Source organism: Procambarus clarkii, chromosome 74 (genome assembly GCF_040958095.1).
Source record: "Procambarus clarkii isolate CNS0578487 chromosome 74, FALCON_Pclarkii_2.0, whole genome shotgun sequence".
NCBI classification, from domain to species: domain Eukaryota; kingdom Metazoa; phylum Arthropoda; class Malacostraca; order Decapoda; family Cambaridae; genus Procambarus; species Procambarus clarkii.
The window spans coordinates 1,298,170-1,310,400 of NC_091223.1; the positions used below are offsets into that span (position 1 = coordinate 1,298,170).

The following is a 12,231-nucleotide window of genomic DNA, read 5'->3' on the forward strand; positions in this document are numbered from 1 at the left end:
CATAAAGAAATTTGTTACGACTTCATGAAAGTCATATAGAAAAGTTGCCTTATTATAGTTTGTTATTAGATAAAGTTTAAATTTTTTGGTGTAGATGCTTAAATAATAGTAATGTTGTTGTTACAGAACAATACTAATACCCTGGATCATGCATAAAACACCAATAATAGTTACTAAACATTGCACAAAGAATGTCTTCGTATGTTTTGTCTTAATAAATGCTGACTTGTTTTGATTATCGAAAGTTGTTACAAACCAGTTATGTTTCGAGAAGACATTCTATAAACACGATATGTCAAAAAAATATTATGCTGATTTCTTTACCACATTAAATATTAATGATACTTAAGTTATGATACAGATAGATTGATTTACAAAGTTTGACTTTACATAATGTTTGAGATGTCTTAATGAATTTGTCAATTGATTTGATTTGATCAAGATTTATAAAAGCAAGCAGATTATACACTGCAAAGCTAAGTCGTTAGTTCAAGTTTAGGTTAGGTTGTATACATTTAGTGACATCTGGTGGGTGTAATTTGAACTAGGCAGTGGCACCCTAGCTGGTAGAGGAAAATTAAACAACCACAATAACTGATGGAACGAAGTCTGACAGACTGGGGTAGGTCCGGGAAGCTCATTTTACTCCTCTACACCCTAACACGGAAGAAACATCCAACAATGATTGAGTAAACAGAGATGTGTGAGTATGACAAAGGTTAGAATGGTCTTGATTCTTCTATAGAAAACTCATGTATCCTCACCCCACCCTCATACACTCTCATCCACTCTCGTATGTACTCACTCTCTCGCTCTCTCTTACATACTCTGAAAAGAGTTGGAAAATATTTTGGAATATCTATACAAACGCAAATCGGAGAGTATACATACGACATGGATGATGGACTCTAATATGAATAGCCGGGTGCACATAGTCGAGAACACATAATATTGAAAGCTAGTCTCTATGTGTATTAGCATGAATTGCAAATTGTGAATAGACTAGTACACAATCTGCAACAAATGAAATACCGGAAGAAGTACAAGAAATGGGCTGGAATGATTGGAACTCAAGAGTTAAATCACACATTCACGAGTGTATCAAGGCCTGACCCACTTTAATGGATTTTTTCCTGAAACTGACATTCCACCATTAATCCCCATAAATCCCATGGCATAAGGGAAGTGTGAGTAGGTGGGTACACAATGGTATTGAACGTTGAAGATAAGCATGGAAGATGGTATGGAACTGAGAGGTTAAATTAAGAATGAATAGTTATGTATGATAAGGTAAGTCCAGATAGGTGAATAAATACATACGACAATAACATGCAATTTTTAAGCAATCAACGTTTTGATTGGGAACCAAGAATCTTGTATTGACCAGAAGCCTTAGGAAGGAGGGGAGGATGGCGTCCTGGAGACTGAGGCAAACACAGGTGTTTGGACTATGAACATCTATTTTTTGTGCACTTGTTTATTGATAATTTTTAGGACTTTAATATTAATATTTTTTGAACCTGTGTAAATATATATTTTTATTTTATACAAAAAGAATTTAAATGTGTAAGAGTCTTTCGACTTGTGAATAAAAATTTCGGACTGGTGTTCATCGCCAATGACTTAGAATATAATAATATCCCGATTCATTCGATTCATCTACAGTCTTGAGATTTCCACTGGAACCAAGTCAAGGTTTCCCTCATTCCCCACATACCCTCTTGCTGTGGTACATGAGGACATACACTCTGGCTGTGGTATAGGAGGAGTTCTACCACCAACACTTCTCTTCAAATGCACTTCTTTGTGCATTTGAAGAGAAGCGTTGGAGGCAGCCACACCCGAATTGGCAACCACACCCAAAGTGCATGTGGACAATGCCAGGAAACCTGACATATATATCCCTATTGTTGTCACTAGATGCTCTGAATATACCTATGTGTTGCACTAAGTATAGTTTGATGATATAATTTTAAGAAGCATATGGTACAATTTCAATAGGTTCATGGTGCACTAGATGTAGGCAGATGGTACTTTAAGTATAGGTAGAGGGAGCCTTTGTAACAGATAGGGAAATGAGTTTTAATGATGCATAAAGAATTGATAGCCTGTAAATTGGGTATATACAAATGGTGCAAATGACTCAGGTAGATGATACAATGGATATAGTTAGATGGTACATTGGGAATAAGTAGATGAAACATTAAGTAAAGACAAATTTTTCATGAAATAAAGATAGATGGTTCATTAAGTGTTGGCAGATGGTACATTGTGTACATATATAAATAGAACATTTGGTATATGCAAATACTACTTTAGCGGCATTGATAGATGCAACATTGGGTATATATAAATGGCTTAGTGAGTATAGATAGATAACACATTCGTAGGTCTGAACACAGACAGATGAGTGATGCTACACGTTAGTCTAACCTGTGTGTGTCTGGCCACTACAGCAAGATTCTTACTTTCGCTCCATGATGGAGATGTCCGAGCAGAGTGTGGTCCGCTGGTTGGAGCAGGAGGATCCGGCCTCGTCGACACCGTCCTCGGGAGAGCACTGCTCCGACACCACTGTCCACTGTGTATCGCGGCAGCAGTAGCAGCAACACGGCGTTTACCAGAGACGATGGATTAGTTACAGTCAAGTATATGTTATAAAGTGGAAGGTGTGTAAGTAACGGAGTTCAAAAGATATCTGCCTTGGGTGAAAAATTATCGCCATAGAAGAAACGGCTTTTTACGTGAGGTGAGGTATGTGGGGAAATATTTATTAACATAACTCTGGTAATAAGATATTTAAATAAATCTTTATGAGGATCACACTGTATAAGTTTAATTAACAAACTAATGCGTTCTACAGAAGTGCATAGTATAGTAACGCCATTCCATGGGCCTGCCCAACGGCTCCTGACTCTGACACTCACACTATCTTAAACAATTACGAAACTAAAGTTATTTCCTTTCACGTCTAATAAATTTTATAAATATACAAAATTAACTAATACCTAAAAGAAATATTTAATTAACATTGTTAATTCGAAGACTTAAGATAGAGACTTAATTCGAACTCTTAAAGATAGATACTTAAACTCTCAATGATTAAATCATCTTGGAGAGTTCTCTCTCTGACTCGGAAGTTGGTGTCAGGAGGGAGGGTCTGACGCCATTATTTGCTCGTCCACCAACATGACTGGTCAACAGCGTGGCGACCGACCTTATTAAGCAGCCTAGGGTTACTGTTCTCCTGCTGTTCTAATCCCACGACCACAAGATCTGGTTGTGTCCGAATTACACTTAAGCGACAGCTAAGTGTCTCCCGTTCCGCACTTAGTGCTCTGTGTTGTGGCCGTAGCATGTGAGCACAGGGGAACACGGGGATGGCAGAGAGCGGTTATAACGACAACACCAGCATCTCACGAAAGGGCAATAATCATTAATTCTCTATTAATATAAATGAGATAATTTGGTGAGATATAACATAAATCTATTTTTAATCTAACAGTGATTTTGGCGGCAGGAAATGTGGAGGATCCAGCCAGTCCTCCTTCCAATTGGACGCTGAGCAGCTGTATTTTTACCCACGTGTTCAGGTCTACCCACACTCCTAGCCAGCTAATTCTGGAATTATTAATTACAACCTGAAATTTAGATAGCCTAGAGATTATTCACAAAGTAAACAATTTACCTAGAAATATAATATCTAGATAAACAGAACCTCTTTTCAATAATACACTGGATGATATAAATTGAATTAATAATAAAATTTAACTGTCCTTTGGGGCTGTGTGAGAACTACTTACAACTATTGATACAGTCCAATCTCTAATATTTAAAGGACAAAAATAATTTCCCAGCGAAAGCCAACAAGGTATATCATCCTCAAATTTTACTGAAGAGCATAAAGCACCGAGTTTACTGCTCAAACGCTCGATTTTTTTTTTTGAGCAATATATTTACTGAAGGAAGCTTATGATGTTTGTGGCGGATTTCTCCTATAAAATTGGCATATTCTTTTATTATTTTACTTATTTTCTTAACTGCTAATTGTTAATATTATAAACAATCTCTCTCGAAGTAAAGATCTGTGCCTTACTGGGATGATAAAATGGACCGAATGTTGACCTGGGTAGTTGGTGTCTTAATATAATTATATTGTTAATGTTGATTATTGCCCCCTAATATTAACAGAAGCCATAAAGATAACATACATGTTAGTTATTGTATGTGATTCTTGGCAAAATATCTAAACTCATTTCATTGCATAACTGGTTTAAAAAAAAATGGGCCTTAACACACGTGAGATCAAATCTCACATTAGTGTGACTCTGGATGTGTTAAGACTTTTCTGATCCTTTAAGGTAAAAGTTAGTATGAACATTAGGTTATTCCTTATGTTCCTCGGAACTTTGAAGAGCAGACCAAAATATGCCAGAATTGTAATAATTTGCATACGTTATTACGAATAAAGTTCTTAATATAATGTAATCTGTTAAATAATGATCTTCAGTGTCATATGACTTGTGAATTCTTTCTTAATGATTGTAGCTTTGTTTTCTACAAGCCTATTGGGTAAAGCACTATTTTGATGAAATATAAATTGGGAAAGGCATTGCATGAGCGAGACCATAGAATTATCTTTCCTATAATCATGTACCCACCTTATCTTTTCTCTTTACAGGTAACAGAGTACTCTAAATTCCATATGCATCCTGTCCACAGTCTTGAGATTAAGTGATGATTTATAATTCTGACGATGCTATAGATACACATAGAAGTGTTCATCATTTTCCAACATTTTTTTTAAATTTTATAACCTTTTTTCGAACTTTGTACATTTATTTAAAAACTAGATTAGGTTAGAGTTGGAAAAACAATAGGTTCACCAGAAATAAACTGAACCAGCAACTTTGATAAAGTAAATTTTTTTTACAAAATGTCTGTGTCTTTTATCACAGAGAGTCGTGAGAAATAATCGATGAATTGGAAACTTTTCCCATTTCATAACCCATTAAACTAACTGTGAAAATATCAGGCCTAAGAAGAAGAAGTAGAAGAGGTACTGCACATTTATGTTATCTTATGCTGCAGGTATGACTAGGAAGGTTATTTCCCTGGAGTCTTGAGGTGTAATTATGCTAGTTGTTTTCAATTGCATATAAATTATCAAACCCATTATTAGAATTGGTGTGGCCTTGTGGTGATTGTACCTAACTCTCAGGCATTTTGTTCAGGGGTTATATCATATCATACACCCTCTTCTCCGATTATCTTAAGATGGCCCTATGGAGTTCTATGATTGGCTCCTCGAGTTTACCCAAGATAACCAATTGTTGGGATGCAACTGTACTCATAATAGTTAGCCAAAGCCTTATGACAACTTGAGAATAAAACAAGATGCTTTCCATGCAGTAACATCTCCACTGTGTGAAACAGTTCCTTATAGTCGTCTACAGAATAGATGACTAGTGAGCTATAAATGAACCATATTCATAAAAATTATATTCAGCTTAAGGCTAAATTAACATTGTTTCAAATAACTGTACAGAAAAAGTGCACTTGAAGCTTGCAACAAGCAAACGACAATAACTAAGATAATATTTGTTTAAAAATAGCCAAAATGCACAAATAATTTCATTGACGTGATGCACCAATGAGGCCATCAGTAGAAGCTACGAGGAGGATTCGAACCTGCACACTGGGTACTCCCAAGCACATGTCTTAGGCCATTTAACAACGACATGCTCAAAAGCAATAACACCTGGGATTGAAATCACGATTAATGTGATATCTTTTTGTATCGGAAGAGAAGTGTGGGAGGTAAAACTCCTATACCACAGCCAGAGTGCATATGGGTAATGAGGAAAACCCCTATTTGTCTTCAGTGGAAGCCTCAGAACACCTAGATTCAGATGAGTACCAGGTTTCTTTGATTTAGAGAATATCGTTATTAAGTGGATTTAGGTGTGAGCATGGGAGTGCCCAGTGTGCAGGTTCGAATCCTCCTCATGGCAACAATCATAATAATAAATGATGTGAATAATAACTAGACATACGATGAATCACAATAACGTAATTGAAGATATGATGACCACACTACACATCAGAAAATGAAGACTTGACGTTTCAGTCCGTCCTGAACCATTATCCAGTCGTGTGATAGAAGAGACGAAGGGACAAACAAATACATAGAGTAAGAGAGTGAATGAAAAGTGAGGAACATGTATGAGAAAATGGTAAGAGAAGAAGGCAAGAATAAGAAGAAATGTATAAATAGGATGAGAAGAAAAGGAAGGTAAGAATAAGATGAAGGTAAGAATAAGAAAAAGGTAAGAATACGATGAATGTAAGAATAAGATGACAGTAAGAATAATAAGAAGGTGAGAATAAGATGAAGGAAAGAATAAGATGATGGTAAGAATAATAAGATGAGAATAAGATGATGGTAAGAATAATAAGATGAGAATAAGATGATGGTAAGAATAATAAGATGAGAATAAGATGATGGTAAGAATAATAAGATGAGAATAAGATGATGGTAAGAATAATAAGGTGAGAATAAGATGATGGTAAGAATAATAAGATGAGAATAAGATGAAGGAAAGAGAAAAAGGTAGGAATAGATGAGGGTAAGATAAAAAGGTAGGAGTAAGAATAAAGGTAAGAATAGGATGAGAATAAAAGAAAGGTAAGTATAGGAAAACGGGGTAAGGATAAGAGAAAGGGGCAGAGCTTAATTCAAGTCACGTTTGTTAAGAAGGTTGGAATATTTAAGTATGTATTGTGACAGGGAAGAGTCAACAGCAACACGCTAGGATTAAGGGTCATGTTGGGTGTGTTGTGTATCAAAGCCAAGTCAACAAGATGGCGTTTGATAGAGTAGAGGCAGGAAAGATTATTTTTGAAGACCCATCAGTTGGATGATTAGAGTCCCTAACATTGTAAAAGAGGGCAGCGTTTGTGTCTACAGTGCTTTTGTGTGCCTTAAATCGGTCATTAAGTGAACGCCCAATATCACCAAAATATTGGAGAGGACACGACGAGCAGGAAATAGAGTAGACACCAGCAGCATTAGAAGCAGGAGGAGCAGTGTGAACCAGATTACTTGTGTTTTTAGTTTGTCGAAGAGGTGAGTTTAAATCAAGAAGACGGAAGGTATTAGTGATATTTTATAGTTCAGATATGACGTTAAGGTTGAGCAGTGTTACTAGTGTTGGAAGCAAGTTTGGGATGAAAATATTTAGTTTAGCTTGAGAATAACCTCAGTTGATAAAATGTAAGGTATCCAAGGCGAGAGATACATGTAAATAAAGTAAATTTCATAATAAAGAAACTGCGGGTTACTGATGCTAGGACCTGGAAGAGATAAACGAGATTCCTTTTCTCAATAGAAGCGAGGAATAGTAAGAAAAGAAGTGAAAGTACATATCACTGTGCACAGGCTTGCGTTAAACAGAAAAAGATAACCTACTCCCAGATCTGTGAACATGAACATCTAGAAAAGGAATGAGAGAATTTGATTCCCAATCAGCTATGCTAATAATAGAAGGAGCCAGATTGTCAAGAGAGAAGATAAAAAAAAGGTTGGAAATGACAAGGGCCATAAGGTCCTAGAGCAAAAACATAACGTAACGAAGCCAGAGAGAAGAACGAGTATTAATAGTGGGAAGAACAGCTTCGAGATGCTCCATATAGTGACTGGCAAGGAGAGGGGAGAGAGGAACCCATAGCAACGACCAAAGTTTGAAAGTAGTATTTTCCATTGAAAGGAAAGAGTCAACACAGCGACGTCGTCGTCTCTTTATTTTCTGATGTGTGGTTTGGTCATCAATAATATGTAGCGTGTGGAATTTTCAAAGAAGAGACCACGAAAGAGAGAATGCTAGTGAAGAGAACTAGGATAACAGGTAAATAGAGACTACTAACCTGAAGAGTGCAGGAATCACAGGTGAAATCGGCAGGTATGATGAGAGGTATATTGTACTCTCCTCCCTGGGTATTCTTGTCCATCTTATACTGACGGCCTTCCACCCCGGATATCTCCATGGGCCACCTGCGCGTCATGTCATAAGGTCAAGTTAGGTCATGTCTCAGAAACGTACATAAAATGAGGTTTTTGAGAAATATCCGTTGCATAAAATATTTCAACTCACACACAAACACATGTTCATAAAGCAATAAGCAAACTCAGTTTAAACTTGTTTATCGTGATTAAATTTTATTCAAGAGTTAGAAACTAAATGAATTTGGCTTTTCTGTAATGAAAGTTATGAAAATTTACCAAATATATTAAAGATATTTTGTAAGAAAATAGATACATTATAATTATTCATGATATAAATTCCAATTTGTATCTAATACTGCTTGACTGTAATGACATTTGCCTTTCTATCAAACTGTATGTGAATAATCTAACTGTGGGGGACTATGCCTAGAAAGGCTTGATGTATCACCTCATGAGGCAGTCTTCATCCCCGGGGCCTGTCTTAGGGCAGAGGTAGAACTCGAAGACCCCTTTCTCCACATGCGGCACCTGGGCCTTCACCAGCATCTCCTGTAATCCACCGACGAAAAAAGATGAGTGTCAGAAGGATCAGTTCACATGGCATCTGTACCTTCACAGCAAATATAGACTGTGCTGGAGGGAGGTGGGGGGACGGGGTTAAATGCTATTTGATGTTTATACTATTTTTGCAAAAAATTTCCAAAACGACTAGTTTGTTCCACAACAACTCTCACTACCATAACGACTAACATACACCACAATCACCACAACTATCACAATGACTAAAACATGCCACTACCACTATAATTCCACTTTTCTAGAGCAGGCTGAAGAGATTTATAATAATTTACAGTCGGAAACATATTACGGGCAGTGGTTCTCCATTGAAATAACACCACATGAGACAGGGAGGCATGACATGCGTACAAAATAGCCCTGTTGAAAAGATGAAATATGTAAGCTGAGCGGTAGGAAGGGAACTATCAGGGAAAAGCGCCAAGCAATTACGACTATATAGCACTTGGATGGGATTGGGACGGGGGAAAGGAGGGAGAGAATTCTCTCATTTTCAAGAGCTCTAGACTTTTCAGTTTTCCCTCTTATCATAATGGGCATAACTAGATGAACTATTAGTATTCAAAATAAAACTTGGTAAACTCCTCAAATTAAAACCTGAAAAATCAGGCTGTGATTCATACGTCAGACTGTGAGTAGCTGCGTCTAACAACCTTGTTATCCAGACCACCAACTAGGAGGCCTCGTGAGAGATCGGGCCGCAGGAACGTTGCTCCTTGGAACGAACGCAAGGTAACCTCAAGGTAAGGTATACCATGAATCACTTTTCTGTGACGTCTGGCGATTCAAATTCCGTGAAGGAAGTCTCCTCTTATTCTATGCATGAAAAACATAAGTTTACTTGAAATTGCTTTCCCGCGTTTAAGCTTTAAAATGTAGATTATAACACAATCAGGGACCAAACTACATATTTCTGATCATAAATATAAATAGCTTAGCACAACAATTTGCAATTTGTCAGGACTAAACTATAATTTTTAGCCATTAAAGATGCACCAAACGTTGCCTTGACATATGTGTTAATTATTTATAGTCATTCATCACTCCACAGAAATAAGAAATCTATAAATATAAAATAAATTGATTCTAAGAGATCCCCTCTCAGTGTATCACTGACGCCCGATGAAGGATCAGAATCCTTTTCTTGTCTCTCTATTGAAAACTTACAGTTTTTATATGCATTCTCTGATCACGTGATCAGTGCTCTCCATTAATGGAGCAAATTACAAAGATTGTGTTGAGAAAAGTATTATTTTTTATATTGCAAGTTCGAAGCAGAAACTGCTGAACGGAAAGTACCAAAAAAAATATATTAATGATAGTAGCGTGGAAGTGTTACTCACCTCGCCAGCAACATACTCAGGAAGTTGCTTCACAGACTGGGAACTCTCGTCTGTCGCTTCCTGCAACACAAAAGGAGTGCTAAACATAAGATGACGCTTCTTATATATAAGATATATTCTAAACACACAAAATGAAACAGACACACACACACACACACACACTCTCTGTTTTGTTCGGAATCTTTCAGAACATTAAATACCACATATGTCAGACCAATCCTGGAGTATGCGGTGCCAGCATGGAGTCCATATCTAGTTAAGCATAAGACAAAACTGAAAAAGGTTAAAAGGTTTCCCCCAGACTAGTACCCGAACTGAGGGGTATAAGCTACGAGGAAAGACTACGGGAATTAAACCTCACGTCTCTGGGAGACTGAAGAGTTAGCGGGGACATGATCATCACATACAAGATTCTCAGAGGAATTGATATGGTAGATAAGGACAGACTATTTAACACAAAGAGCACACGCGCCAGGAGACACAGGTGGATATTGAGTGCCCAAATGAGCCATAGAGATGTTAGAAAGAAATTTTTCAGTGTCAGAGTAGTAGACAAATGGAATGCAATAGGAAGTGATGTGGTGGAGGCTGACTCCATACACAGCTTTAAGTGTAGATATGATTGAGCCCAGCAAGCTCCGGAATTTGTACACCAGTTGATTGTCAGTTGAGAGGCGGGACCAAAGAGCCAGAGCTCAACCCCCGCAAGCACAATTAGGTGAGTAAAATTAGGTGAGTACACTCACAAAGGAGAGGATGATCCAGCTAGACTCGATCTGATATTCACCCTGAATGAGTCGGAAATAAGGGAAGTTAATTTTGATGCTCCATGGGATTCCAGTGTTGGAAGTGTTCACACTGTACTATCATCTGAGAATTTGATGGAGTTACGTGTAATCTTCCCCCCCAAAAATGACCAGAAACACTAGGGCTAACATACCGAAACGGAAGTTATGGGGAGATGAGAAAGTTCCTAACATAAATATCATGAGAAACAAAACTCAGAGAAAAGTCTGTACAAGACATGATGAATTACGTCACACAAAAATGTCAAGAGGGAGTAAATATGTTTCTGCCGTTCAAAAAGTAAAGACTAATAAGCAACAAGGAATCCTATATTTAATCAGGCATGTGAGGAAGCAAGGTACTCAAATACAACAGCGTGGGCAACTACAGAAATAACAAAACAACAGAGAGCAAGGGAAGATACCAGAGGGCCAAGAATGAATACCTCAGTGTGCGAAGAGAAGCACAGAGATAGTATAAAGATGACATTGCAAATAAAGCCAAGACCGATCCAAAACTGCTCCACAGTCACATCAGGAGGAAATCAATAGTGAAAGAACAAATGATGAAAATGAAAGCGGTCATTCAGAGAACAATAGAGGTGTGTGAAGAAATCAACAAGAGATTTCAGGAAGTTTTAACAATAGAACGAGGTGAGGTCCCTGAACTAAGAGATGCGGTAACAAACCAGGCAGCTTTGGAAGGGTTCAAAATTGCCAGAGATGAAGTTAGGAGGTAGCTGTTGGATCTGGACATGAGAAAGGATGTTGGACTTGACAGAATCTCTCCTTGTATTCAAAAGAGTTTGCAGAAGCACTCTGTTTTTCTTTGTCCACAGTGTATAATAAGTCACTGGAAGCTGGAGACCTACCAGACATATGGAAGACTGCTAATGTAGTCCCAATATAAGAAAAGAGTGACAGATAAGAGGCACTGAACTACAGGCCAGTGTCCCTAACTTGTATATCATGCAAAGCAATGGAGAAGATCGTGACGAAAAGAAAGTATATCTGTAGAAAAGGGACTTCGTGACTACCCACCAACATGGGTTCAGAATGACAGATCTTGTCTCACAGGCCTAAAAAAAATTTACGATCAGGTGACAACGATTAATCAAGAAATAGAAAGGTGGGAAGATTGTGCTTTCTTGAACTATGAGAATGCCTTTGACATAGTGCCCCATTAGATGCTGGTGCATAAGTTGGAGAAACAGGCAGGAGTAACTGGTAGGGTGCTCCAGGGAATAAGGAAGTATCTTATCAAGAGGAAACAAAGTTACTATGATGGGTGAGGTCTCAGGATAGCATGTTGTTACTAGCAAAGTACCACAGGGTTCTGTACTCGGACCTGTTCTGCTTTTGATATACCTAAATGATCTTCCAGAAGTTATAGAATCATTACTGTCATTGTTTGCTGATGATGCTAAAATTATGAAAAGTAGGAAGGAAGATAGTAGACAGGAAGACAGAATGATGCTTCAAAATAACCTGGACAAACTGAAGCAATGATCCGTCAAATGGC

At 37.6% G+C, this 12,231-nt stretch overlaps 1 protein-coding gene across 1 annotated transcript in view; it reads right to left on the reverse strand.

Annotated features, from left to right (window-relative positions):
* The window catches only part of LOC123767435 (uncharacterized), a 63,463-nt gene that overhangs the window by 13,801 nt on the left and 37,431 nt on the right, over nucleotides 1–12,231 (reverse strand). The window contains exons 3-6 of the mRNA XM_045757124.2: nucleotides 9,925–9,984; nucleotides 8,454–8,554; nucleotides 7,927–8,053; nucleotides 2,469–2,581 (exon numbers count right to left, since the gene is read on the reverse strand). Coding sequence (XP_045613080.1) covers nucleotides 2,469–2,581; nucleotides 7,927–8,053; nucleotides 8,454–8,554; nucleotides 9,925–9,984 — 401 coding nt within the window. The remainder of the gene's footprint in view (nucleotides 1–2,468; nucleotides 2,582–7,926; nucleotides 8,054–8,453; nucleotides 8,555–9,924; nucleotides 9,985–12,231) is intronic.